At 34.7% G+C, this 27687-nt stretch overlaps 5 protein-coding genes and 1 pseudogene across 7 annotated transcripts; all 6 read left to right on the forward strand.

Annotated features, from left to right (window-relative positions):
- Window positions 1–2411: 2411 nt before the first annotated feature.
- Window positions 2412–4699, forward strand: LOC120200793 (myb family transcription factor PHL5-like). 2 transcript variants are annotated; one of them, XM_039201542.1, is made up of 8 exons: window positions 2414–2909; window positions 2949–3254; window positions 3347–3566; window positions 3643–3719; window positions 3816–3855; window positions 3943–3997; window positions 4128–4197; window positions 4282–4697. In XM_039201542.1, the coding sequence occupies exons 1-8, from the start codon at window positions 2685–2687 to the stop codon at window positions 4495–4497; spliced, it is 1209 nt and encodes a 402-aa protein (XP_039057473.1). In that variant the 5' UTR covers window positions 2414–2684; the 3' UTR covers window positions 4498–4697. The 2 variants fall into 2 exon arrangements, with proteins under 2 accessions (XP_039057472.1, XP_039057473.1); XM_039201541.1 differs by having other exon boundaries at window positions 2412–3254; window positions 4282–4699.
- A 1111-nt stretch (window positions 4700–5810) lies between these two features.
- Window positions 5811–7815, forward strand: LOC120200794 (transcription termination factor MTEF18, mitochondrial-like). The gene has a single exon (XM_039201543.1). It carries the CDS (start codon window positions 6043–6045, stop codon window positions 7780–7782), a length of 1740 nt encoding a protein of 579 aa, XP_039057474.1. The 5' UTR covers window positions 5811–6042; the 3' UTR covers window positions 7783–7815.
- Window positions 7816–9653: 1838 nt separating this feature from the next.
- Window positions 9654–11309, forward strand: LOC120200796. Of its 2 annotated transcripts, none has more exons than XM_039201546.1 (2): window positions 9654–9928; window positions 10828–11309. In XM_039201546.1, exon 2 carries the CDS (start codon window positions 10873–10875, stop codon window positions 11284–11286), a length of 414 nt encoding a protein of 137 aa, XP_039057477.1. In that variant the 5' UTR covers window positions 9654–9928; window positions 10828–10872; the 3' UTR covers window positions 11287–11309. The 2 variants fall into 2 exon arrangements, with proteins under 2 accessions (XP_039057477.1, XP_039057478.1); XM_039201547.1 differs by having other exon boundaries at window positions 9654–9842.
- A 476-nt stretch (window positions 11310–11785) lies between these two features.
- On the forward strand, window positions 11786–14239 carry LOC120200795 (outer envelope pore protein 16-3, chloroplastic/mitochondrial-like). Its single transcript, XM_039201545.1, has 3 exons — window positions 11786–11886; window positions 12755–13098; window positions 13863–14239. Exons 2-3 carry the CDS (start codon window positions 12762–12764, stop codon window positions 14006–14008), a joined length of 483 nt encoding a protein of 160 aa, XP_039057476.1. The 5' UTR covers window positions 11786–11886; window positions 12755–12761; the 3' UTR covers window positions 14009–14239.
- Window positions 14240–15227: 988 nt separating this feature from the next.
- LOC120200797 (rhodanese-like domain-containing protein 9, chloroplastic) lies at window positions 15228–17505 on the forward strand. The gene is made up of 6 exons (XM_039201548.1): window positions 15228–15407; window positions 15913–16163; window positions 16278–16428; window positions 16942–17030; window positions 17127–17231; window positions 17335–17505. Exons 1-6 carry the CDS (start codon window positions 15361–15363, stop codon window positions 17403–17405), a joined length of 714 nt encoding a protein of 237 aa, XP_039057479.1. The 5' UTR covers window positions 15228–15360; the 3' UTR covers window positions 17406–17505.
- Window positions 17506–18971: 1466 nt separating this feature from the next.
- Window positions 18972–21980, forward strand: LOC120200743 (annotated as a pseudogene).
- The last annotated feature ends 5707 nt before the right edge of the window (window positions 21981–27687 follow it).

Raw genomic sequence — 27687 nt, forward strand, 5'->3', positions numbered from 1 at the left:
AGAATCCAATGCATAACCGATACCTTATTGTGAAACTAATTCACATAGAGGTTGTACGTGAAAAAAAAATCTTTTACTTTTATAGTAAATATCTATCTCAATAATTTTAATATAAAAAATATATTTTTTATTTAATAATAGAATTATTTCATGTATTTATCAAGTTATAATTTAAATACTTATTAAAATGAATTAATTTATTATCGATAATTCATATTGTAATGGATGATAACTTATGAAGAATAATGATATTGGAACAAGTGTTGGTAATGCTCAATCCCACATAGTATTGGAAACACTATTGGGAATTATATTTAAGGCTTGTATTTTGCACTTCCTTGTTGAGTGAAAGAGGACAAGGGGGACTCTCGCGCGCCGCCGCCGCCGCCGTCTCGTCTCGGGTCGTGGTCGTGGTCGTGGTCGTGGTCGTGGTCGTGGTCGTGGTCGTGGTCGTGGTCGTGGTCGTGGTCGTGGTCGTGGTCGTGGTCGTAATACGTGTCTTCGACACGTCCGCGCGGATACTATCTTTTTAGAGAAAATTCTTAAGAAACAAAATTTTTTTAACTATTCTTTTGACCGTTGCGATTTTATTTTCAACGTTGCGATTCTATAAATCGCATTGCGATTCTCTCAGTCGCGTTGCGATTCTCTCAGTCGCGTTGCGATTTTCTTCTAAATCGCGTTGCGACTCTCTCAATCGCGTTGCGACTCTCTCAATCGCATTGCGATTATATCAATCGCATTGCGATTCTATCAATCGCATTGCGATTTTCTTCTAAATCGCGTTGCGAACTTGGAAGCTCGCATTGCGATTTTCTTTTGACCGTTGCGATTTTCTAAATCGCGTTGCGATTTTGATATCGCGTTGCGATTTTATTGGTCATTTTGGCAAATCCAAAAAAAGTTGGTTAAAATCGTATATTATAAGGTATTTTTGGTCACTGAGGCGATTTTCTCTTAATTAAATGGTGAAAAGTATGCATAGGCCTTAACTAAACGGCTTCGTATCATCCAAAGTTTTTTTTTTTTTTTGTGAAATCAGGGTCCGTTTGTTTCGCGTAAAACATTTCCCGGAAAACGTTTTCCTCACTTTTTAGTGTTTGGTTGGAGGAAAACAGATTGGTCAATGTAAAACATTTTACTTGTCAACATAATTTCCTTTGTATTTTCTAGAGAATGACTTACGATTTAATTTTCTTAAGTCATTTTTCAAACTTTTCACTTCAAAACATAAATACTCAAAATAATATTATTTTATAAATTTAATATTAATATGATATCTTTGAATCATTTTAATAAAAATATTAATTATTAACATATTTAAAATATATTTATTAATATTTTTAATAATATTATATAATAATATACTCAATTATATTATAATAATACATGATATTATTATATTCTTATTTTAATAATATATACTAAGTTATTAATAAAATTTATATTATTTATTAATTTCTTAAAAATAATATTATTGAATTATTAATAGTGAATACTTTTATTTATGTATTTAATATTAATATAATTGTCTAATAATATTATAAAAATTCCTTAAAATATATTTAGTAATAATTTTAAAATATAATATAATATTTTTATTTTTATAGATATTCAATATAATTTATCATATTTTATTTTAATAGAATATACTAGAGTTAATATTTTTATTTATAAAATGATAGAAATGGTATTTTATTAATAATATTGGCATAAATAATATTAAATAAATTATTCTAATATTTTTAAAATAATAATATTAAGTTTTTATAATAAATAATATTATTTATTATATTTTATATTTGTAATAAATAATTTCTAAAAAAATTATCAGCTAGTGAAAAATGATTTACACAACATCTTCCAAACACCATAAAACATTTTCCAAAAAATGTTTTCCAAAAGATGATATTTATTTTACAAAAAATTTCAGTGAAACAAATGAAGATGGGATTTTCAACATGTTCTGGAATCTTACAGTTGAGAATCCACTGGGGACTATTAAGATATTGGTATAGTAGTGTACTCCATGAACTTTTTTCCCATTCTTTCTGGTATTTTTTTTATTCCTATTGGTGGAAAAACGAATACACGAATAATGTTGTTTGAATGCTATTTTATTTGGTATAATCTTTTTTTAGGTGGCTAAAGTGTATCGTATCCATGGCAGGAACACTTCACAAGGTCTGCTAATCTTGAATTTATGCCGGTATCTTATTTTGGAATTACTAACGCCATAGATGCCTATGTTGAAACCTTCATTTGTCCCTTTGATTTTGATGCTTATAGTCCTGCTTTTCTTGGCTTTTGTTTCATTGAAAAGTTGTAAACGAAATTTTATATTAATTGTCAATTCTTTATTTTTTATTTTTTTAATTTTTAGCTCTGGTCGTGTCAGATTGTGAATAGATGAATGTTCATTCCAATCCATTTTATATATCGACATATATTATATTCATATCTTAAACCTCAAGTCTCTGAGGAATATAAAAGAGAATTTTTCTACCATAATTCTGAATTCTTCACTGTTATGGTTCTCCATCTTATCTGCATCTCCTTTTCTTTGATTTTAACGCGCATTCTGCGTAGCTTTTAACCTTATGAGTGATTCATACTACCACTCAAATTAGCTTCACTTTCTGCTGCACCAAATTCAGAGTTGTTTTAGATTAGTTCATTTGTAAATGAACACTCAGAAGATTGGTTGCCAAGAAAATGTAGAACAGAACCTTGGGTTCATTAGGGACTACAATTTTGATCATGTTGGTTTCCAACAGCCTTGGAACATGGGATTGCAGCAGCCAAATCCTGGAGCTTCTAAGTCATCGTCCACCAATACGATTATGGGTGGTTTTCAGACGCCCGGTGCTGCCTTTTATGCAACTGAAAGATGCATGGGGTTTCCCCAGTACGGGTCGTCTCAAGGAGGAGCTGCTTTTCGCTCTCAATACAACAAGATCTGCAGCAATTCACAGTTTCCTTCATTTCACGGCTTGGGGGACAACTTTTCAATCCAATCGGTTGCTCAAGGTGAACCAAACTATGAACCCAGGAATACATTGCAGTCACCAGTGAAATCTCAGATTTTTTGCGATAAGTACCAGAAATCCTCGGAAAAGTCCTACAAAATTCCATGCACAAACATACAAACGAGCCAGGTTTGGTCACATGATCTGAGTAGCTTGCTTGGAAACAATGCTGCCACCGTGGGGAATCACTTTTCGGTTCCTTTCCGAGGAAATCAGGATCAAAGAGTAAGTTCTTTGTTCATTTTACAATGAATCCCGATTAACCTCGTGGCGAAAGAAGTTTGTCTTGACTATGTCTCGACCGTTTCACTCTGCAGGTTTGTTGTAATTCACATGGTTCTTCGCCTGCAAAGCTAAGCTTCTTTCAACAAGAGAAGCAATCTTCAAACTATTCATCTGGTTCTGGGGGCTTTTCAGTTTCATCGAGTAACGCCCCTACCAGCGGCTCGGTGCTTGCTAGTAAAACTCGAATAAGGTGGACGCAGGACCTCCATGACAAGTTCGTGGAGTGCGTTAAACGCCTTGGGGGTGCCGAGAGTAAGTCAAAACCTAGAGAATTCAATGATTGGTTCTTGAAGCAATTAGTTATGTATTATTGCTTTTGATCAAACAGAAGCAACCCCGAAGGCAATTCTGAAACTGATGGATACTGAAGGATTGACCATCTTTCATGTTAAAAGCCATCTGCAGGTACTAATTCAATTTTGACAACTTTGGATGATGATTAAGATATGATATTCTAACTAAACGCTAACATCAGACTTTGTTTCATCTGATTTCTTACAGAAATATCGAATAGCAAAATACATGCCAGACTCTGCTGAAGGTATAATCCACTTATTATGACTTCATTCTCAAGTAACGATCTAATGGTATTACGAAAATTCATAGTCTCCTCTCATACCTGTTGCAGGAAAATCAGAGAAAAGAACGAGTACAAGCGACGTAACTCAGATCGACGACAAAACGTAAATTTCTGAACCCCTTCTTATTCTCCTAATATGTTCTTTTTTTCTCTGCATTTCCACCATGTTCTCCTAGTCTAATGCTATATGTTAGATGATGCAATTTAATCAAATTCTGTAATGTGTCCAGCAGTGGTTTGCACCTGACAGAGACGTTGCAACTTCAGTTAGACGTCCAGAGGCGTCTTCATGAACAATTAGAGGTAAAACAATGTTCTGTTTTACTATTTGGTACCATCCTGTTTCATAACTCTAAAAATTGAATCTTGTTTCTTTTTACCGTCTAGATTCAGCGAAATCTACAGTTGAGAATCGAAGAACAAGGAAGGCAGCTTAAGATGATGATTGATCAGCAACAAAAAACAAGTGAAAGCCTCTTGAAAAAACAAGATTCCAACATCACAGCATTTGATCCTGATCCATCATTTTGCTTCGAAGACGTCGAAGAAGCCTCGATTGCAGAAAGTTCAGGAACTGCTCACCTTCCATCCAAGATAAGTTAGAGCTTAGCAAGTTCACGTCCCATTTAAATAAAAAAAATACAAGCTTTCATGGCATGCCACCGAATTGAACTATTTATGCACATCAGGCTCTTGTAACAATGCCCAGTTTTAAGTGCCATAGACTGGTCAATATGATTCTATTGGGATAGTTTGAGGAGAAATTGTTTTTGGCATGTGGAAGGACTTTATTTAGAAATTGTTTTTGTTTATTTAGTTTGATATTATTTTCTTTAATTATTGTAATAGCCAATCTCTATTTAAGGAGACAGTGATAAAACAGTATTTTAAGATTTTGATCGTATATATATGGAGTTCAAATTATTATGGGTCAAACAGTTTTCTTAAAAATTTCAAATATATATATATATATATATATATATATATATATTGATAAATATATTTTTGTCCCGAAAATTATATAAATTTGCTTCTAACATATTAAAATCTGTAATAATATAAAATCTTACGATAGTGTAATTAGATTAATTTTAAATTTTTATTTAAATTTTCTCCCATTATGATTTTAACCTCTAATTTTTCAAACTTCATTTTTTAAAATTCGGGTAAAGTATATAATTGATTCATCACTATAGAATGTTGTTTTGTTGAGTATTCCGATTATTAAAAGTTACAAACAGTCATCCGACTATTTATATGTTCAAAATTTGATCATTTCCTATTAAATTATTGACGATCGTCTGAGCTGGACAATGACTTGTTGATTGGGATATGATGAAATTATATTTTAATAATGTTTACTGGCACCGCCATTGCTTTCAAACATTGCCTCGACAATATAATTTTTCAAGCACTAACTCGACGATATAATATAAACAGATAGTTGATACAAAAAAATACAACTCAAACTGTTCTAGATCAAATTTTACCACATCTCAATCAACATGTTAACGTCTAGCTCAGACGACCACTAATTTTTTAACAAAAAAGACAAATTTTGAACATATGATTAATCGGGTGACTATTTTATAACTTATAATAGTCGGATAATTTAATAAAGTAATACTTTATAATCGATAGACTATTTTATAACTTTTAATAATTGAAAGATTCAATAAAATAACATCTTATAATCGGAAATTATTTATGTACTTCATCCTTTAAATTCAAACATTTTCAAAATAGAAATCAAATTTATATTGTTAGGAGTTCATATATCGATATGTAACTTTCTAGCTTGGGCCTGTTTTGTTAGCTCTAATTAAAATCCAATCAAGTATAAAATAAGAATTTGACAAAAATTACAGATAATGGCCATTCTACCCTCCTCCGAACCCGTGTCGTCCAAAACCTTCTTTGTAAAACCTCATTGGGGCACTGCAACTGCTTCATGGCACCCACTGTATCACTCAACAAAGATTAAACAACCCTACTGCCGGAGGTGCTCTCAAAGTTACCAAATTCCAAGGTAAAATAACATAGCTTAAACCTTTTTCTTTTTTTGCTTCAAGCTTGAAAAGCTTCTTTCTTTCTCTGCTCTCTGTAGCTATTTATCTTTTTTAACATTCATATTTGATCAATTTAATAATGACCCATTTTCGAAACCTTAGAAACCCAGCTACTCTCAACTGGGTGTCTTCTCATTTTGTTGAAAATCAACTCAAACCCCCATTTTTGGAACTGGGCTTATCTCACATCGCACAAAGGCAAAACCCTAGGCTTTATAGGACAAAAGGGTCAGTTGTAACTGAAGCGTGTGATGGTTTAGACGTTGCCAAAATCCCCCGTGCCACTTTGAAAGAAGCTCAAGCTGCGTTGTTGGAATATTTGCATTGTACTAGGAATATTCCGTTTATGGATGCTGAAATCATGAGCAAAAACTCACCTGATTTTTTAAGAAATCTTTTGAAAAGGGTTAACATTGCTAATGATGTTGGAAGTTCTATGAGGCGGTTTTTGTGTTATCATCCCATTAATGAATTTGAACCTTTCTTTGAGAGTTTGGGACTGAAACCTTGCGAGTATGCACCTTTTCTTCATAGGGATTTGATGTTTTTGAGTGATGATTCTTTGTTGTTAGCGAACTATAGGGTCTTGTGCAGATTTGGGATTGAACGAAATAAGATAGGTCTGGTATATAAGAAAGCAGTTCAAGTTTTCCAACTTGAATTTGGAGTTTTACCATTAAAGCTTCAAGCTTATCAAGAACTGGGGCTTAGTGATTCTTTTATGGTCAAGATTATTGTTTGTAGTCCTTGTGTTCTGATCGGTGATGTAGATATGAAATTCATCAAGGTATTAGAGATTTTGAGGAGTATGGGATTCGATTATGCTTGGATTAAGGAACATTTGTCCGAGCAGGATTCATATAACTGGAGCATGATACTTCGTGTTCTGAACTTCTTTAGGGAGATGTGCTGCAGCAGTGAGTTAGTTGGCTTAATCAGCCAGCATCCGGGGCTTTTGTTTGAGAGCTCTGGCTATGCAGTGTTTTCACTAATCGCTTTCTTGTTGAAGTTTGGACTTCCAATAGATCAGATATCTTCTATGTTTCTGCTGTTTCCAAAAATCCAAGTTCGGCATTTTGTTTCAAATCTTATTAGAAGTTTTCTGTTATTTCGCGAGATTGAGATGGAGGTGGATGAGATTGGGAAAATTGTGCGTTCGTACCCCATATTACTTGGTTCACACAGGTTGAAGAAAGCTAATAGTTTACTCAGTCACTTAAATGTTGGAAAAAAGAGGCTTTGTAAATACATCCAAGAGAACCCTCAAGAATTGAGTAAATGGGGTACAGGATCAAGAGTTGAACCATTACCAAACTCAGGAGAGGATATGGAGTCACAAAGGTTGAAGATGAAGTTCTTTTTAGACTTGGGATACGGAGAAAACCCTGATATGATGAAGAAGGCATTCAAGGTGTTTCGAGGCAGGGGAAAGGAGCTTCAAGAGAGATTTGATTCCATTGTGAATGCAGGTTTGGATAAGGCAGCTGTGTCTGAAATGGTGAGTGTATCCCCTCAAATCCTGAATCAATCAAAAGCTGTTATCCAATCTAAGATTGATGTTCTAGCAAATGAGCTGGGTTACCCTCTATCCTCTTTAGTGACATTCCCCTCTTTTCTTTCCTATACAACACAGCGGGTTCGACTTAGATTGGCAATGTATAACTGGCTCAAAGATCATAAAAAGGCAGACCCTGACTTGGCCTTAAGCACAATTGTTGCGTGTTCAGACAAAGTATTCATGAATCAATATGTAAATCATCACCCCAGTGGCCCTCTAGTTTGGCAAGATTTAAAAGCAAAATTTAGCATGGATGATTGATACTATCTGCCTATTTATTGCTCATTTTTGGGTTATATCTTGCAATTTGCCACCACAATTTACGGATGATACTTGGTTACGTTAACGATTCTTCTACAAAGTAAAAACTTCACCTTCCCTGCATTCATACATTAGTAAAGAGGAGACAGTTTTCTTCAACTACCATTAGCCTATATGGCCAGAGTGCCTTTGCATCAGATAATAAAGTTAAAGGTTTAAATTCTGGTTCCTACATTATGGTTTCTTTTCTTCATTTTAGGTTCAGCAATACAGACAACTCCTACCAGCTGTAACTATTTATTTCAGTGTATGTCTTTAAGATGAAATTTATGTCAACTTTGTGTAGGACAAGCAAACTTCTAAGTCAAGGGTCTTAGAGTTTATGTGAATCTTTTGTTTTAATTGCCATAGTGGTTCTGGTTCTACATTTTTGTACAAGAGTTCTGCCCTTACGGGTAGTGTGATGCATACTGTAATACTCCATGGCTCATTATGATTTCTTGAACCATAAGGATTTATGGTGCGCATTAGAATTTGGATTATCAGTGTATTGTTGGAATACAAATGCAGAAGATCTTAGTACGAACCTCCCATTACCTATGGGCACGGTAGGGCCAGAATCAGGAAATGCAAGACTGGCTAGGTAGTTATCTCGAAACTTTGTATTGTTCGACCCCGGATCATAGCAGAGTGAGCTCTGAAGAGCAGCTGATTAACTGCAGATAACATTTATCTTTAGTTGATTGTATTTATTTTTTTCTCCACCAGATTTATCCGATTACTAAAATAGAGTTTTGTCAACTGCAGCTAACAATTATTATATTATTTTTATTTTTTAATTATAAAATATGAAATGTTTTGGTAATTTGCTTTACGGGCTTAAATAAGGTAACAATGCCCATTGTTGGAACTTGAAAGAAAGAAAAAATTCCAGCCCCAAGTCTAATCCTGTTTTCAATCTCAACAATAAAAATGATACTAAATTTATTTTAGTAAATAAATTATATATATATATATATAAAAGCTTCTTTATCTTTTGTAATGGATTGTGAAAAAACACCATTCAACTACAAAGAAAGATCCATTTCATCAGATACAGACACATTTTTGTATATCATTCCATGTGGAGAAAATTTTATTTTGGAATTTTCCAATATTTACCCAATGACGATCATAAACCTCATAACAAACAACAACTTACGGTGTTAAAAAGATAGAGATTTTAGGTCATGTCAATAGATACTTTCCCTAAACTTTCACTTGAAATAGCTGAAATGAATAATAACAAGGATCCAGTTTTCAAAATAAATAAATAAAGCCAAGGTTATATTTGACGCGCCTTTATGTAATGTTTTAGCTTTGAAATTCACTCACATGCTTGTATGGCTGAACCAAAAAAAAAAAAAAAAAGTCTCTCAGCTCACACAACAATCTGTATCCAGCTATACGAAAAAGGAAAAGAAAAATTTAAAAATATCCCGTGTACAAAACAGACCCTTGCTATTCTGATGTTATGCCACGATCACCATACACGTTGCAGTCAAACATTACCACAGTCAATGTAGATAGATGATGATGATCTGAAAGAGTAGACAAATTGTTGTTGACAGTGAGGACTGAAGCAATGTCTGTTAACCTTTTTCTACTTTAGTTTTTAACCTACAAAATACTTTTTCTAAGTCTAATACTAGCACTAGAACTAGAACTAGAACTAGAACCCTTCCAAGACACACCAAAGAGAGGAAAAAAAACCCCAATTTTTTCAACACTTCTCTCTTTCTCAACCTTGCCTTCTCTGCTCCTTGGCTTCAGACTCTGTTAAAATAGTTTTCCTTTAACTTGCACCATATTATCTGATCTGGGTTTTCTTTATTTCTCATTCAGATCATTGTTTTTTTCTCTATGAAAAGTACTTTCTTTTCTTCTTCTGTTTGCTTCACTAACCTTTGGAAGAAATAAAGACCCAGCCTTTTTTCCCCTTGTGGTTATAGTATCTTCTTTGACGGTATAATGAGATTCTAAAAAAATGTGATTTTGTTTCAAGGAAGCAGGATATTGGTGTATGTTTCAAGATCAGCTTCATTTTTCTTATTTCTTTCTATATTGACGGTGATAGAGTTGTCTATAGAAAGAAGAGGAAAGCTATGTATGTACATGTTCCTTTCATGTTGTATTGATTTATCATTTATGAGAAGTTAATGCTGTGTTTGGCGATGAAGAGATACATATTGCTTTTGAGTCATAGATTTTATATCTTTTAGGATATCAGATATGAACAACTTTTGCTTTACTTAACCTTGGATTAATATATAGAAGATGATTGAGTTCATATTGGAAAGTAAATAACATGAAACTTTTGAAGTTATGGATTTTGTATTGATTGGGAAGTCTTTTCTCTATTCTTTCTTGGTTACTCAAACTTGAAGATTGTATGGCTTGTGATTGTTTGGTTTTGGAGTTTGTTTTCTTGTGAACTTTTTAGGTTAAATTCAGTTTGAAATTTGGCTGATTTGTCTTGAATCTTTTATTCCATTTGTTCTATTTCTACACAATGATTTATGTCTTTATGAAATGCAGTTCTTATTAATTGGAAGGTGGAAAACCAGCCGATGGATGAGCCAAATAAGAGTTTCTGATTTGGTTTGGGTGGGTTTTACAAGGTTTCTTAGGAGAGTGAACATACTATACATATACATATATGTGTGTATATATATATACTTGCTGTTTCTTTTGTTAGATTTTTTCATTGAAAGGCAGAAAGGGGGTGAATGTTTTTGCTGGAATGACTGCATGAATGTTTTTCATTTATTTAGTATTGCCTCTTGTTTTAAGGCCTTGAATTTTTATTTGTTTTTATGTATGTAGACTGATGATATGCCCACTTATATTTGATGTTATGGTATGTACTTTGCTTAATTTTTAGTGGAATTCCAAAAATGGAGTGTGTTATTTCCATTTTTTTTATCTCACTTGTTAGAGTCTGCTCTTCGTATGTATTTAATGTCGATTTTTTTTTGCACTGAATCCATCTTTTTGTCTTTGCAGAAACCTTCAGCTGTTTGATATTGTTGTTTAAGTGATCCTTTTACAATGAGAGGAGGTAGAGGAAAAGCAAAGAAGCAGAATGTTGTTTCTTCTCTTGATGATCCAGCAAGCGGTGAAGATGAAAAACTTCCTGCTTATAAGAGAAGAGGAAGGCCGCAAAAGCAAACGAGGGATGATGTCGATGAAGATGAAGTGGAGAAGGCTGAAGAAGATGGTGAAGATGTAAAAGGTTCGGTTCCTGCCAAAGAGATGAAAAATCAGGCTGCCACAGAGAACGGAAGGAAGAGGAAAAGGTCAATTCAAGCAAAAGAAAACATAGATTCAATCAAGAAAGCAAACGGTGTCACAACGAAGTCGAGCACAGATGATTCAACTAAACCGGTTGGATACCGGCAAAATGGTAGCAGACGCAAAAACAAGCCTCGAAGGGCCGCCGAAGCTGTTGTTGAGTGCAAGTGAGATTCTGGGTTGAAAAATCATTCCACATGTAATGCTAGTCTGCGCATGTATGGATTCATGTGTTTCTTTTTGTCACACATTATTTGCTTTTTTGCAGTTTATGTGTTCCATTTCGGTAGTGTTTAATTTTGGTTGCAAGTTTTCTTTTTTTGGGTAAGTGCCTGTAATATCTTCCATGTTTTCATCACAAATTAAAAGGAAAACTGGTGACATTTGCCATGAGAAATCTTGTTATTCACTTGAGAATTTTCTCTGGTTTTAAAGATTGATTCAACTCGGTAAACTAAGAAAAAAACCGAGTTATTAATTTAATTACATGAAAATATAAAAGTTCATGTATATTAACTAACATTAATATATTTTAATTAAAATTAAAGTTAATAATTTAAATTAATCAACCAAGTTCTTGTACCAAAATATATATTATCCCCAATTAATTATAAAGAACCTACCGTATGCGACCCGACCCGATCTCATTCGAGCGGGGCATGACTGATAAAATGTTTAATAGCGCATTATAAAGGAGAACATGGATTTCTTGAAAACATTTGAGCTAAACTCTGACTCTCTCGCGTCGTCTTCTCCAATCTCATAAGAAAGGTATTTTTCTCTTTCCCTTTCGCCTTGATTAGCGCTGTTTGTTTCTTTAGGTTATCGTTTTCAATCTGTTGAAATGTGTGTTTAAATCAGCTGCATAATCTAGGGTTCTCTTTTCATAAATCTAATCTAATTCTTTGGTTCGCTTGATTTGATCTATTTCCAATTCCTTTGTTGTCTTTTTTTCTTCCTTACTATATATATGCTGCGACGGGATTTAAGCGATAATTAAGTTAGCATTTTAAAAATTATTTTTCTTATTTTCGATTGTTGGTAACGTAGGCATTGCTGGTTCGCAGCTGGGAGAATAGTTTCAATTGCTCCTGGAAATTCTTTTCTTTTTACATTAAAATGAAAAATCATTGGTTCAGTGCCCTTTTCCACTATTTTTGACAGTTTCAAAACCTGCGTATTGATGTGTTTGTCCAAGTTGTAAGGGCTTTTCTATATTCTTATGAACATATGAGTATGCTGATTTTATGCATTGAATTTTTGTTGGTCCCCAGTATAATTGAAGGCCCATTTCGTATTCTGATTTGCTTTAGATGATACGTATATTATTGTTGTCCCAAAATGGACACCAACGGTTAAATTTTGACAATCGAACTTAGAAGTTTGAGATTCTCAAGCTTGAATCTCAGGAAGTGGGATGGGAATTATGGATGAAGAGAACTACCTTTCTTTATGTAGCTCATCCTCAATCCTAGATGCTCTCCAGATGTATTTTAAGTGGGTCATTTACTTTCCCTGTAATAGATATGCTAGATACAAATACTATGGCTGAACACATTCTCTCTCTATATAAAATTTTGTGTATATATATGTTTTTTGTTATTTATTTATTTGTTTTATGATATTGGTTGTTATTCAGTTAGAAGATGGCTGTAGACCCCTCAGAGCTTAGGTATTATGAGGATGATGACACTCCAACAATGAAAACAATCAAGGGTGCAACTACAGGTTTTGCTGCTGGAACTATCTGGGGAACCGTTGTTGCTACATGGTATGACGTGCCTCGTGTTGAGAGAAGTGTTGCCATACCCGGTCTTGTAAGAACACTAAGGATGATGGGAAATTATGGAATGACATTTGCTGCAATTGGGGGAGTCTATATCGGTGTTGAGCAGCTGTTGCAGAATTATAGGATGAAGAGAGACTTCGTCAATGGTGCTGTTGGTGGTTTCGTTGCAGGGGCTTCCATTCTCGGTTTCAAAGGTATAAATTTAATTCAGAGAGCTAACTATGCTTTGTGAACCTTGTGAGTTGCTATTTGATTTTATTATTTTATTACAACATATTTTGTGGTAATTGGAATAGCTCAGATGTTACATCTAAAATATCAATTTTCACTAAAAGTTTGCGAGTCCCGATTTTTTTACCTCAGACCTCGCAATGTGCCTGGCAAAAAATATTACTATATGGATAAGTTCAGATCATATACTAATTTTCTTGTGTCTGTAATATGGAGATGGCTTTCGTCCAAAACTTTTTACCTCTTCATAATTTCAAGGCCTGTGATGTTCATTAGGATCTCCTCCACCATCTAAAGAATGGTGATAAAGTTATATACTCCTGTGTTGCTTTGAATTGTTTTTTGTTGATATTCCTTGAACATGTTTCCTCACTTGTTATATGTGAAGTGGTAGGAGTTATGCCTCTTGGCATATCAAAAGTCAGTACTTTCTGATTTCTCCTAAATATCCTTTCCTTTTGGAGTTCTTTTACATGCATTACTATACTTTCTTGCTTGCCTTGTCTTTTACTTTTGCATTATGAACTCCGTATAGTCTAGTCACTAGTGAGATAAAGGGTTTCATAAAGGCATCACTTCGGATGGTATATTTACATAAGTTTATGTGCTTTTAAGGAGAATGAAATGGACTATCATGTGGGTTCTTCGTTTCTGGATCTAGAATAAACTTTCTGTTTTACCACTTGTAATGTTCAACAAATGTATTTACATGCCATCCATTTTCCAGGGAGGAGCATCTCCAGAGCTATTTCTGCCGGATCGGCACTAGCATTCACCTCTGCTGTGATTGATGCTGGAGGTCAGACTACAAGACTGGACACAGGCAAGGAGTATTACCCATATACCACCAAGAAAAGACCTGCTGAATCATAAATCTTGCACGTCGTTGTTGAGAAGGCATTTCCAATTAAGTGTGAGATAATCAATCCTGTTTGATGAACTGGATAATACTCTCGGACTCTGTTTCCCTTTTTGGATGTTTTACTTTTAGAGCAAGGATGTTGATTTGAATAAAAATGCATTGTCATTTATCAAAACCATGGTATAGATGACAGTTTCGGAACCTATTGAATCCAGGATGCTTGATTAATGCTTTTGTGATATTCTTTGTTTGCCGGATACATGAGCAGCCAAGGATAGTGCTTCGGTTTCTCTTTGTTTATGGAATACCCCAGGACGAATTGCACTTTTCCCGACTGTTGCATACGCTAAATCTATGGCCCCTGCTATTGTGAGTATTATCAAGGAAATGAAAGAGAAGTTACATATTCTATTATCAAGATTTCTAAACGGAAGTACACCCAGGATAGATTAAACTGGTTTTACTCGACTTGATCTCTTCAGTCTTCAGGGGCGGCAGGAAAATACATATTTGCTGGGCTAATCTGAGGAGTGCAAAGCAAATCATCCATAAGGCATCAGCTCCCTTCACCAATAAAGATATTTCGTAATAAAATGGAAAAAAGGAAATAAAATAAAATCATATAAGGGAGAGGTTTGGGGTGACAGGGAAATGATGAACGACCAGAATAGGTGTCGAGGAATCAAATTCAACAGGGCCATGTCTCGGGGGGCTGATGATTCGCAGTCGCTTCAGCTTTGCCAGATACTCAAGAAGCAACAGATGATATATGAGAACAATCCCATGCTTGATGCCATCTTTCTTCTTCCATCTGAAACCAATCGGAAACTCCAATTCTTGATATTCTAGTTCAATGCAGTAGCAGTACACTTCTTATTACTCAAAAACATGTGTTCCCCCCCCCGCCCCTAAATGTTGCTTTATTGTCTAAAGGGACTACTTGCATCACAAGTATATAAACTGAGATGAGCATGGCCCCACGAATAATATATTCACATATTGAAAATTTCTTTATATTTATTAAAACAAACAAAAGGATAATCATTTCCTTACTTTCTATTTAACCCAATTCATTTTCATAATTTCATTAACACGTAAAGATTAATTTCACTCTTGAAGCGCAGTCCTTTTTGAATATATAGAGTGGAGGTAGAACTGAATTTTGTTGCAGAGCTCAATCTAAAATCAAAGGTAGCATATCAGATTTTTGTAGTATACGTGGCACAAACCCATTGCCCCTTCCAAATTCTTGGGCCACTCTCGTGGCTATCCTCAATTCCAAGCTCTCCAGTTAACCACTCTGAAGAGAAACAGAGAGGGCCAGCTGCAACAGAAGCTAGTAGATAATTCTTTCAATTCTCCAATGGCTGGAATTGCTACTACTTGTTACTTATCTCTTTCTTCTACAAGGTAGAGGTGTCTGTTTAGCCCATCCCTTTGAAGTTCTAAACTTTTCTGGTTATATTCCTGAAGATCAGAAGCAAGTTTTAAGTTTAAATCGCTTCATTTTGAAATATAATTTCCGGGTTTGGCGTTTGGTTTCTTAGATAATCAGAATGCTCGAACAATATATGTTATATCATAGAAAATCTCACATAAAGTGTCTACGATTGTGCATTTTTTTAAGTCTTTACATATATATCATGGTTGATCCCCTGAGTTTCCAGATATGGAATTACATGCATTCTCCCAAATCTTTCATTTTTCTGTAAATTTTGTTTGAAACCCTCCATTGGTTTCAAGAGAAAATGGACAACAGGAAAGACCATGAAGTTTTGTAGTTTGTTCAACGCTGTTTGATTTGCAGTATGCATGAACCTTTTGTTGGAATATTTGTTGTTATAAATGTAGAAACTGAAATAAAAATAATAAAAAGCTACAAACATGGAAGTAATGAATTGGGATTTCTTTCCAGCAATTCAGGTAGAACCTGGTTGGAATTAAAACCCCACCATGGAAGAACCATCTCAGGGACACCTATCCGGAGAAGAAATCTAAGCATTAGAGCAGAAGTGAATTTTGTAAATGCTGAAGAAGCAAAAAAACTTGTAGCAGTTGAGGGTTATGCAGTTGTTGATATCCGTGATAAATCTCAGTTCGATCGAGCTCACATCGAATCATGTTATCACGTGCCTCTTTTCATTGAAAACAAAGACAATGATCCTGGCGAAACATTCTATCTTTATTCCATCCAAATTCAGCTCAAATTTTCGATTAAGTACTACTTAACTGTGTAGAGGGACTTGACTCGTTTCTATTTGAGTTGTTCTGTTTGTGCAGGCACCATAATAAAGAGGACTCTGCGCAATAATTTTTCAGGCTTATTATTTGGGTTGCCATTTACAAAACTCAACCCTGAATTTGTACAATCTGTGAAAAGTCGGTTTTCGCCCGAAAGTAAATTGCTGCTTGTATGCCAGGAGGGATTGAGGTTAGTTTTAAGCATCCTTTGGACATTTGACCAATGTGTTTCATTTAGTTGATCAGAGCAGAAGTGACATTATACAGTTTTTGAGACACTTTAAGCCAAATTTCAACAGAACAGATTATTATATGCTGAATTTGATGTTTCCTCAGAGCTGATATATCAATAATGTTATTATTCTTCTGGTGCATCTTAACAGGTTTTAAAGTTTAAACCCCGAACGTCGTGACGTCGTGAATCAGTCTTATCTTGCCTTAGCATCTGGTTGCCATGACATTATAAACATTTCAGACTCATAACATGGAATAGTTAGTATAGAGGAACTCTAGACGTTTTTGTAAATAAGTTTAATTAATTAGTATACCTCCGAATCTGATTTTTCTAGATCCCGATTAAAGGCTATTTTGCATTGCATATACTCAAGTTGATGATGTTCTTAACCTATGTCCATGCTCTTATCTTTATTTGGCCTTAATGTGAAAACCATTGATGGAATTCCAATTCTTTTTTAATATCAAGGTCTGCTGCTGCTGCTGCCAATAAATTGGAGCAAGCTGGTTTCCAGAACATAGCATGTATAACATCAGGGCTTCAGAATGTAAAACCAGGTTAAGCATCAACTGCTTGCTGTTTGCTATTGTAAAGGCCCTGCTTGCGGATTGTATGCAAGGACAAAAGCATGAAATGGTTATTGTTTTTTGCAGGTACGTTTGATTCCGTAGGTAAAACAGAGTTGCAAGATGCTGGCAAAGCTGGTTTGGTGACAATTCAAGGCAAGATTTCGGCCGTGCTTGGAACCGTACTCGTCTGTAAGTAATTCAATTGCCATCGAAAACTTCTGTTGAAGTAATAATTACCCTTTTCTTCCATTTTCTTATTCTTTTACTCTAATAATCCCATGAAATGGCGCAGGTGCATATCTGTTTATAACTTTGTTTCCGGACCAAGCTGAGAAGCTACTTGAGATGAGTCCAGCAAGGTAGCCCTTGCAGGGGAACCCAAAATTTTTGTAGTTTCCGCAGTGGCAATGTCAACAAGGACTTGTAAACATGAATTTCTGTAGTTCATGCATATTTTATTTTGTTAAATTATTTGTAGAGATAATTGCTGAAAAATATTTTTGAGAATTCAAGTTTTAGTACGAAGTCTAAGCTAGAATGTTCTGTTATGATGTGCAATGAGATTAGGGGACCTTTGGATGGGGATGAGATTGGGTTTCCAAACTATAGAAGTGAATATCGAAATCATTTTCCAGTATTAAATTTGAGTATCGATATTGAGGATAATAGTTGTGATTCTGATCCACTTTGTTTCAAAACTCATGGGAGAATTTTGAAACCTATTTCCATGCTTTTTTCACGGACGTACCTTAGGGTTCGAGACATTAGCACAAGTGTTCACATAAGGGTTATGTACACAAATTTATGTTTGTTGGATATGCTAAGTTGACCCAGTTCTTGGAGAATACTTACGAAACCATGAAGGATCAAGTCTGAGGACGTTTGAGAGAAGCGACGAGGGTATTACAATGTTCGGTGAGGGCAATTTTGTCAAGGCTCATGAATTCGGACCGAGACATGTGGACAAGTTTTCGTAGAAGAGTCGTACGAAGTATTGGGCTTACCCAAAACCATCAGACTTGACCCATTCCTTAGAAGGTTCCATAAATAATATAATTATCTATTAATTTAAGGAGATAAATACTTATCTTAGAAAGATAATGAGGATAATGTTGTATTTGAATTTAAGTACTTTAGATAAGATAGAGATAAAGATCTTGATAAGGTAGGTTCAATGTAAGCCGTCAATGTACTTGATCTAGACCGTTGGATCTTGAGGGCCTCAACTATAAATAAAGAGTTCCTCCTCTTATTTGTAATAATTCCATCATTCCATTCTTTTAAGCGTAATAAACCCAAACATTTACTCTTATTTTATCCGAGTTAACTTGTTTTTGTTTATAGTTTTCTAGGCTTTTGGCTTTGTTTCTTTTTGTTGCTTAAGCATTTATGGTTTATGTCACCGATCCTAAGGGTTGAGTTAGTCTTGAGAGTGTTTTTCTTTTCATAATTCTTTCAGAGTTTTAAAGTGATTCAAGTCGTAATGGCTTAGAAAGTTCCAACAATGCTTACGCTTTTCGAGAATTGTTTAAGTTTAGTGGCTTGATTAGCCTCATTGATATTTAACTTCCGCATTATTGTCTAACCCTAACGGGTTTGTTCGTTGCTTAGTGAGCTCGAATTCTCACAAGGACGTGATTAATTAAACTTGAAAATCATCTAAGTTTCGCATCGGTATCAATTAGATTTAGTCCATTTTAATACTAAATCGAAATACAATATTAAGTTTTGAGTATGTACATGGCATTAAGAAATGATAAATTGTGACTTGAACTGTATTGGAATTTTGGTATGGTAAATTTATTTGTAAATTAGAATGGTTGAGGTGATGGAGAAAATGGAGTCGAGATGCACTGTAAAATAGGTAGTCTCGAGCCATGGTCGGCACTAGGGAGTAAATCAATTAAGCTCATCACTTGGGAGAAGCCAATGGAGATGTTGAGGAGCCACGGTGCTGAAAGTTCACCAAAGGAGTTTGATGATGATCTTGGAAAAATTTCCCGAGTATTTGAGGAACCATGCGATAATTAATTGGACATGTAACTTTTAGAGAATTTAAAAATATGACTAAATTAATTGTATATATAATTTTTAAAGGACTACAATTATTATTATGTTTATCACATTATCTTTTTCTTTCAGTTTTAATATAAATTTAGTGGTCGATGATTAAAACTAAAAAATATAATATTAAATATAATTTAATAATAAAAATAAAAACTTAAAAATGTACGAGGTATCAAATAAATACTTTGCCCATAAAATATGATAAAATTTACATACTATAAGTTCATGCAATCAAAGTATTAGTGTATATATACCCTAAGAGATTGATTTTAGACATGGATGTAGAATTAAATAAATTTGCCTGCGAATTATTTTAATTTTACAATCAATTTGAGGGGAGGTTGCATGTTACAGTGAATTTATATATGAATTATCATTTTAATTTTTTATATTTTGAAATTTTTAATTTTTATTATAATCCATTAAACACCTTTTGATTTAGAATAAGTTACTATTTTTTATATTATTTATCTAATTTTATCAACGAAATTATATGATATATATTATGATATAATAATAATTTTAGGTTTATTTATTTATTTAGATTTATCAGATAATCAGAGCTTGCTTGTGGCCGGTCGTTTCTTTTACATGCAACTTACAACTGGGCGTTTCCGGTTTCTTTAGCTTTTGTTCTTTCGTATCTACGGTTCAGATCATGTTCTTTATGATCTAACGGTCACGCTTCCTTAGCTTTTATTAAGGGTAATTAAATCACATATTAATTCTTAAAATATATTTATGCATTAATTACCCGTCAAAGGAAAATAAGTGAAAGTACGACTCTTCGAGTTTTCATATTTTAACTTCTCAGGCACGCAATCAAAGCATTCTGTTCTCCAATTCTAGGGTTCTTCTTCCTTTGGCGTTCTTTGCTTTCTATTTTGTTTCATCTCCTTGACAATGACAGAGAGTGGAAAAAGTTGAAATAGATAGTGATAGCAATGGTAGTGAAACTAATGATCCCGATCATCACCATGCCAGCTATCGTGCATCTCTCCGCTCTCGTTAACTCGGTGTTAAGAATCTTATTTTCGGTAACTTTGCTTCTTCTTTTATTTGTTTACTGCTTTTCATTGATTTGGAGTTCTTGTTTCTGTTTGGTTTGAAACAAAATAAGCGGGGAATCTATTAACGTCTTTTAATTCTTTTGGTTTACTGTATTTGTAAGCGTTTTGTTTCTTTCTCAACAGAAAACTAAGTACGGTTATTTAATTGCCAGAAAACTAATTTGCTTTCTATTTGAAAAAGTTTTGAAAGCAACCGCCAAAAAAGAAGGGAAAAAACTAAATTGTGTATATACATTGTTAAGCGTTTGGCTCAAATAAAAAGAAAAAAAAAATTGATTTGATTTGAACTTAGTTTCTCTATTTAGTGACTATTTAAAATGTATATTTTTTGTTTTACTCTTTTGCAGATGAAAGAGATGCTATTTCTAGTACTGATTCTGCTAAGTTCAACTCCATTTTTAGTGCAGTAGAGAGCTTACATCAACATGGTATTGTCTTCTGGATTTTTATTCTATGTAAAAAATTTCAGTTATTTTTCACCACTTTGAGTTAATGGGTTTCGCTTGTTTTTCTGGGTTTTTTTAATCTGAATTTCAGTTCAGAGACCAACAGAGCAAATTGCTGATGCGGAGGCACTTTTGGACATTACCAACACATTGCTTGCCTCTGTCAAAGCAACAAATGGTGATGGGATTACTGTAATCGATTTCGTAAACTCTATGCTTTCAGACTTTGCAAAACAAAGCAGTAGACAAGACGGAAGAACCTTAATAGATTGGAAGAAGATTGGGAATGAAATCTCACATGTTTCCAGGATCAGTCGTGGATGTCGTACCATGTAATAGCATTCGACTCTAGTTTTCACTTCATAATTTTACATGGTCATGTATTTATCATTTTTACTCCTTCAGGATTGGACCTATGGATACGCAAATCAAGCAACGGAAGCCAATGTTTGAAGAAAACGCCTAAGACCAGCCAATGATGAGCAGCCTGAAGAGGTAAGAATTGCTGTTCAAGCTGTAATCTTTCTTCATAACAAACATGATTTATGTAGTTAGAACACGGAGTGTTGTGTTTTGTTGTAGGTTGATGTGATACACAGAAGAGAACAAATACTGATGCCAATATGTCAACAATGTTTGACATTCTGAGGAAACATAGGATAGTGAGGATTGAACATCTGGTATTGAATAGGAATTCCTTTGCACAAACAGTGGAAAATATATTTGCACTATCATTTCTGGTTAAAGATGGGCGTATTGCGGAAGACGGCTATCGGATAGAGCAAAATCGTAACTGATAATTTGAGAAAATAAAATTGAAGATAAAAGAGACACAAAATTTACGTGAAAAACCCCTGAATAATATAGGATAAAAACCACGGGCAACAGTAGAAGAATTTCACTATGAGAAAATACGAATTACAACTTCTCTCGATCTACCAAGGAGAAAACAATGATAATTCTCTCTTGATAAAAATGAGAAAACAACTCTCAAGAAACTCTCTAAATTCTCTCTAGTATTGGAAGAAAGCTAGAATGTTTTGAGATGATTTTGAAGCTAAATGGTATAGGGTATTTATAGCTAAATCTTAAGGACTTAATCTTGTAAATACCCTAAAGTTTAATGATTAAAATGTTGTAATTATCCCCTTTTTTTTCAACAAAATACAACCATCTTTGAATTAAATCAAAGTAGTTGGCTGCCATCTAGAAGATTAGCCGCCCATGATGACTTTTAATAATCTCTCACTTGAAGATTTAATTGGAACAATCATATATTCACAACATTCTTTCTACTTTGTACCTTCATGTTGCTTACGTTTCTGACAGGCTACAAGAGGATCGACACCATGTAAATTTATCAGCTTTGATCGCCTTCGTCATGAAATCTGCTATGTTGTCTTTAGTATGGATTTTCTGCATATCTACCGTTCCTTCTTCCACCTTTTCACGAATGAAATGGTACTGAACTCGTATGTGCTTTGTCCTTGAATGAAATGCTAGATTCCTTGCTAGATGCAAGGTGCTTTGACTATCACAAAACAGAGAGACATACTCTTGATTGTGCCCAAGCTCCTCCAATAGCATCTTCAACCAAATTGCTTCTTTACTGGCTTGTGTAGCTGCTACATATTCTGCCTCTGTTGTGGACGTAGCCAGAACTGACTGCAATTTTGAAACCCAGCTTACAGCTCCACCAGCAATTTTGAACACATATCCTGTAGTAGATTTGCTTTTATCCAAATCCCCTGCATAGTCAGAATCGACATACCCATTTATAAGTAAATTTGACCCTCCGTAACATAATGCAATATTTGAGGTCCCTTTGATGTATCTTAGGATCCTCTTTACAATATTCCAATGCTCTTTGCCTGGATTCGCCATGTATCGACTAACCACTCCCACTGCTTGTGCAATGTCTGGTCTTGTACATATCATAGCGAACATTAAACTTCCCACTGCTGATGCATACGGTACTCGAGACATCTCCATCCTCTCTTCTTCACTGCTAGGACTCATACTGGAGGATAATTTGAAGTTAATAGAAAGAGAGGTAGAAATTGGCTTACAATCTTGCATGCTAAATCGTGACAAGATTTTCTTCAAGTAATTCTTTTATGAAGCCAAATCTTCCTATTACTTCTGTCTCGGTGAATTTGCATCCCTAGAATCTTGTTTGCTGATCCCAAGTCCTTCATTTCAAATTCCCTAGCCAGTTGTGCCTTCAATTCTTCAATATGATCTTTGTTGGGTCCTGCAACCAACATGTCATCCATACAACAACAATATAACAAAATCGTTATCACCAGACCTCTTGAAATAAGCACAAGGGTCTGCATTAAGTCTGTTGTATCCAAGGCACATAATGAAGGAATCAAATCTCTTATACCAACACCTCGGCGCCTGCTTTAGACCATACAGAGATTTGTTCAACCTGCAAACCAAGTTATTCTTTTCTTCTTCTTCAAAACCTTCAGGCTAGAGCATATAAATCTCTTCTTCAAGATTTCCATGAAGAAAAGCTGTTTTAACATCTAGCTGCTCTAGATGTAAGTTCAATGTAATACACATTGCCAAAACTACACGAACTGTTGTCAGTCGAACCACATGAGAAAATATTTCATTGAAATCAATACCTTCTTTTTGAGCATATCCTTTGACCACCAGTCTTGCACGATACCTCTCAACTTGATCGTCACCATTTCGCTTGATTTTGAAGACCCATTTGTTACCAATTGGCTTCCTTCCTTGTGGTAGTGGCACAAGGTCCCATGTATTATTTTTATGAAGAGCTTCTATTTCTTCTTGCATCGCCATCATCCATAGTGAAGCATCTGAGCTGTTTATTGTCTCCTGGTATGTAGATGGCTCACCGTCCTCTGTTAAAAGACAGTATGCAATATTACCTTCTATAACATAATCTGAGTGCCAATTGGGACGTCTTCTCACACGATCTGATTGACGAGTTGTTGGAGCTTCAGAACTCTCTGGCTCTTGTTCATCATGTGTTGGTTCTGCTTCAGAAGAATCTCATTGTTCAAACTCTTTTTCCACATGTATCTGCGTAGTCTCTGACTTTTCAGCGCTATCATCTTCTTTTCTATGTAGTTTATCTTCTACAAAGATAACATCCCTGCTAATGATCACTTTACGGGCAGTGGGATCCCACAAGCAATACCCTTTTACTCCATTAGCATACCCCAAGAATTTGCATTTCCTGAATTTTGGATCCAGCTTTGAGATTTCTTGGGAGTTGTACATCACGTACACAATACTTCCAAATATATGGAGGTTTGAATAATCAGCTGGTTTACCAGTCTACATCTCCATTGGTGTCTTCAGCTCTATTGCAGTTGATGGAGCTCGATTCATCAAATAACAGGCGGTATTGACTGCTTCTGCCCAGAATGATTTTTCTAGGCCTGTGTCCCTCAACATTGCTCTTGTTCTTTATAACAAGGTTCTGTTCATCCGCTCTGCCACTCTATTTTGTTGAGGAGTGTTCGCCACTGTGAACTATCTTTTGATGCCTTCTTTCTTGCAAAAGTCATCAAATTCTCGCTTGTGTATTCTCCTCCATTATCTGTTCTGAAACACTTGATCTTATTTCCAGAATCAAGTTCCACCCGCGCTTTGAAGTTTTTGAAAGTTGAAAACACGCCTGACTTCTTCTTAATAGGGTGCACCCAACATCTCTTGGAGTAGTAATCAATAAATGAGACAAAGTATTTTGCTCCACCTAGGGATGTTACTGGTGCTTGCCATACGTCAGAGTGAACCAATTCTAGAACACTTTTGCCTCTAGAATTTGATGTGTTGAATTTCAACCGGTGCTGCTTTCTTGTTATGCAATGCTCACACAAAGTAAGTGATACATTTGTTAAGCCTGGAAATAGCTTTTGCTCCACAAGGACTTTCATTCCTTGTTCTGACATGTGTCCAAGTTTCTTATGCCATAGCATTGCAGAATCTGAACTACATGAGGCAACAGAGGCTTCTGCTTCTAACAATGTCTCTCCTTTCAGCATGTACAAGTTTACAGCTATCTTTTCACCTTTCAGCACCACAAGCGCTCCACGAAACACCTTCATGATTCCTTTCCGTGTTTCAATCTTGCTAGCATTATTATCCAACAATCCGTAGGATAATAAATTTTTTTTCAGACCTTTCACGTGCCTCACATCTCGAACAACTTTAATTGTTCCATCATACATCTTTAATTTGATGGTTCCCACACCAACGATCTCTAAGGCATGATCATTGCAACTATACACAGATCCTCTTGAGACAGGTTCATAATGATGAAACTATTCTCTTCTTGAGGTCATGTGATATGTCGCTCCCGAATCAATGAGCCATATATTTGCAAATCTTTTTCTGTCTTCCACGGTGGTTGACGCTTCACAGCATAGAGCATCTCCATCATCTGAAGTGTTTGCGGTATTGCCTTGTGGATTGGAGTTTTTATTTAGACTCCAACAATCCTTCTTCAAGTGATCATTCCTTCCACAGTGGTAGCACTTTAAATTCTTCCTGCTCCTCGACTTCGATCTACCATGTTTATTACTGCTGCTTTGGCCACGTTCTGTTGATCTCCCTCTCATCGTTGTCAACGCTTCTGCTTGTTGCAGATTTACTTGTCTGTCTTTCTTGTTCTTGCGCCGATTTTCTTTTTGTAGAACAATAGTTGCAACGTCATCGAAGACTAGACTGATGACATTACTGTTTGTCAAGTTGATGATGAGTTGATCGTACGAATCCGGTAGACTTTGAAGTAGAAGTTCAGCACGTTCTTGTTCTCCTATTTTACAGCTTAAGGATGTAAGCTGAGAAAATAAGGTGTTCAGTGTATTTAAGTGCTCCGTCACTGAAGTAGATTCTGGCATACGAAGAGTGTACAATTTCCTCTTTAAGGAAAATTTTATTGTGCAGCGATGTGGTCTCGTACAATTTGGTGAGATGATCTCATATCTCCTTAGCTGTCTTCTTCTCCTCGATGCTTGACAATACTTCATCTGCTAATGCTAGATGAAAGTTTGCCATAACATTCCCGTCCATCTCGTTCCATTTGATGTCATCTGCGAAATCCACCGGCCTTTTATTGATAGCCGCTAGACACCCGTCTTTCCTTAGGATGGCCTTCATCTTCAATTTCCACAATGAGAAATTTCTCCCATTAAATTTTTCAATATCAAATTTCGTTGTCATAGCTTCTTCTACGGATAGCTCCCACTATTTCACTATCGTGAATAGTTCTCTAGAACCTTTAAAGAATGGGTAATAACTTCTTATTTTCTTATGTTGGAGGATCTACCTTTTGGTGGCAACCACAAAGACAATAAGCAGATATTACACACTCTAATCTAGCTCTGATACCAATTGTTGCGGAAGACGGCTATCGGATAGAGCAAAATCGTAACTGATAATTTGAGAAAATAAAAATGAAGATAAAAGAGACACAAAATTTACGTGGAAAACCCCTGAATAATATAGGATAAAAACCACGGGAAATAGTAGAAGAATTTCACTATGAGAAAATAGAAATTACAACTTCTCTCGATCTACTAAGGAGAAAACAATGATAATTCTCTCTTGATAAAAATGAGAAAACAACTCTCAAGAAACTCTCTAAATTCTCTCTAGTATTGGAAGAAAGCTAGAATGTTTTGGGATGATTTTGAAGCTAAATGGGATAGGGTATTTATAGCTAAATCTTAAAGAATTAATCTTGTAAATACCCTAAAGTTTAATGATTAAAATGTTGTAATTATCCCCTTTTTTCAACAAAATGCAACCATCTTTGAATTAAATCAAAGTAGTTGGCTACCATCTAGAAGATTAGCCGCCATCTAGAAGATTAGCCGCCCATGATTATGTTGTAATTATCCCCTTTTTGCATTTCACAGCTGATGAGAGATTATGTTGAGGTTGGACATGAGCTTATGCCCCATAGGGATTAGATCGAAGCATTGAGCTATTTTCACTCACATAAATGTAAGTCTACAATCTGAAGCAACAATAGAATCTGCAACACCAGCATGAAAGCTATGGGGGATCATGACTTGATTTTTTTTTGGGGGGGGGGTTTAATTTTAGGACTTACACTGGGTGCATATTTTGTTGAGTTCATAGGATAATCATTGTCGATCTTGATGCATCTATAGGGTTCCCTTTTTTTTTGTTTATACATTTTGCATCGTTTCTGATTTGAAACAACCGCATATATATTGAGAGGAACATTTATATATAATCAATAGAAACATTTATATTTTGTTGAGTTCATAGTTTGAACCGCAAACATGAGTTTAAAGTTTATTGAAGGAAAGACCTGTAAATTCCCTCTATTTAGATCACTGGGATCATCACAAAATAGTTGAATATGTTAATAGTACAAAAGAAGGATTATTAATGTGTAAAATTGTATATAAAATTTATAATATTTGGACATTAAAAAAATAACATTAATACGAATATGATACATAGAATAACATAGTCATGCATTGAAATACTTACGAACACATACTTTTTAAAATTAAACCATAGTGATAAATTAAGCGAAAATGGTACATGCAAAGTGACAAAGATAACATATATATATTGGAATTTATATAAAATATATAGTATGCAAAATATTAAATATGAATATGGCTTGAAAAATAATATTTGAGTTGAAATAAATGTTTTTGAGGAGAAAACATATTAATATTTTAATCGGAATAGTTAAAAGTTCTAACTATTTTAACTAGTGATTAAAGTATGCCAAATTAAAGTATATGTGCTAACTCCTAAATTTAAACATACAACAGGGATCAAAAATATAATTCAACAAAGTAAGCATCCAAAATGGAGAAACGTCAATCAATTGTTGACTCGAATTTTGCACTTGAAGCTTTACAATGATTTGGTAATTTTAAAGGCTTAATATATAAATATGTGTTTAAATTTTGTCTCAAAAAAATGTTTTAGTATCTAAAGAATTTTCTTTTAAAAATAGGTGTCTAATGTTTTCTACGTTACATTTTAGGTGTCTACCGTTATATTTTTTAAATTTCTAATTTTTAA

The sequence above is a fragment of the Hibiscus syriacus genome, unplaced genomic scaffold, assembly GCF_006381635.1.
Source record: "Hibiscus syriacus cultivar Baekdansim isolate YM2019G1 unplaced genomic scaffold, ASM638163v2 tig00006570_pilon, whole genome shotgun sequence".
Classification (NCBI taxonomy): Eukaryota; Viridiplantae; Streptophyta; class Magnoliopsida; order Malvales; family Malvaceae; genus Hibiscus; species Hibiscus syriacus.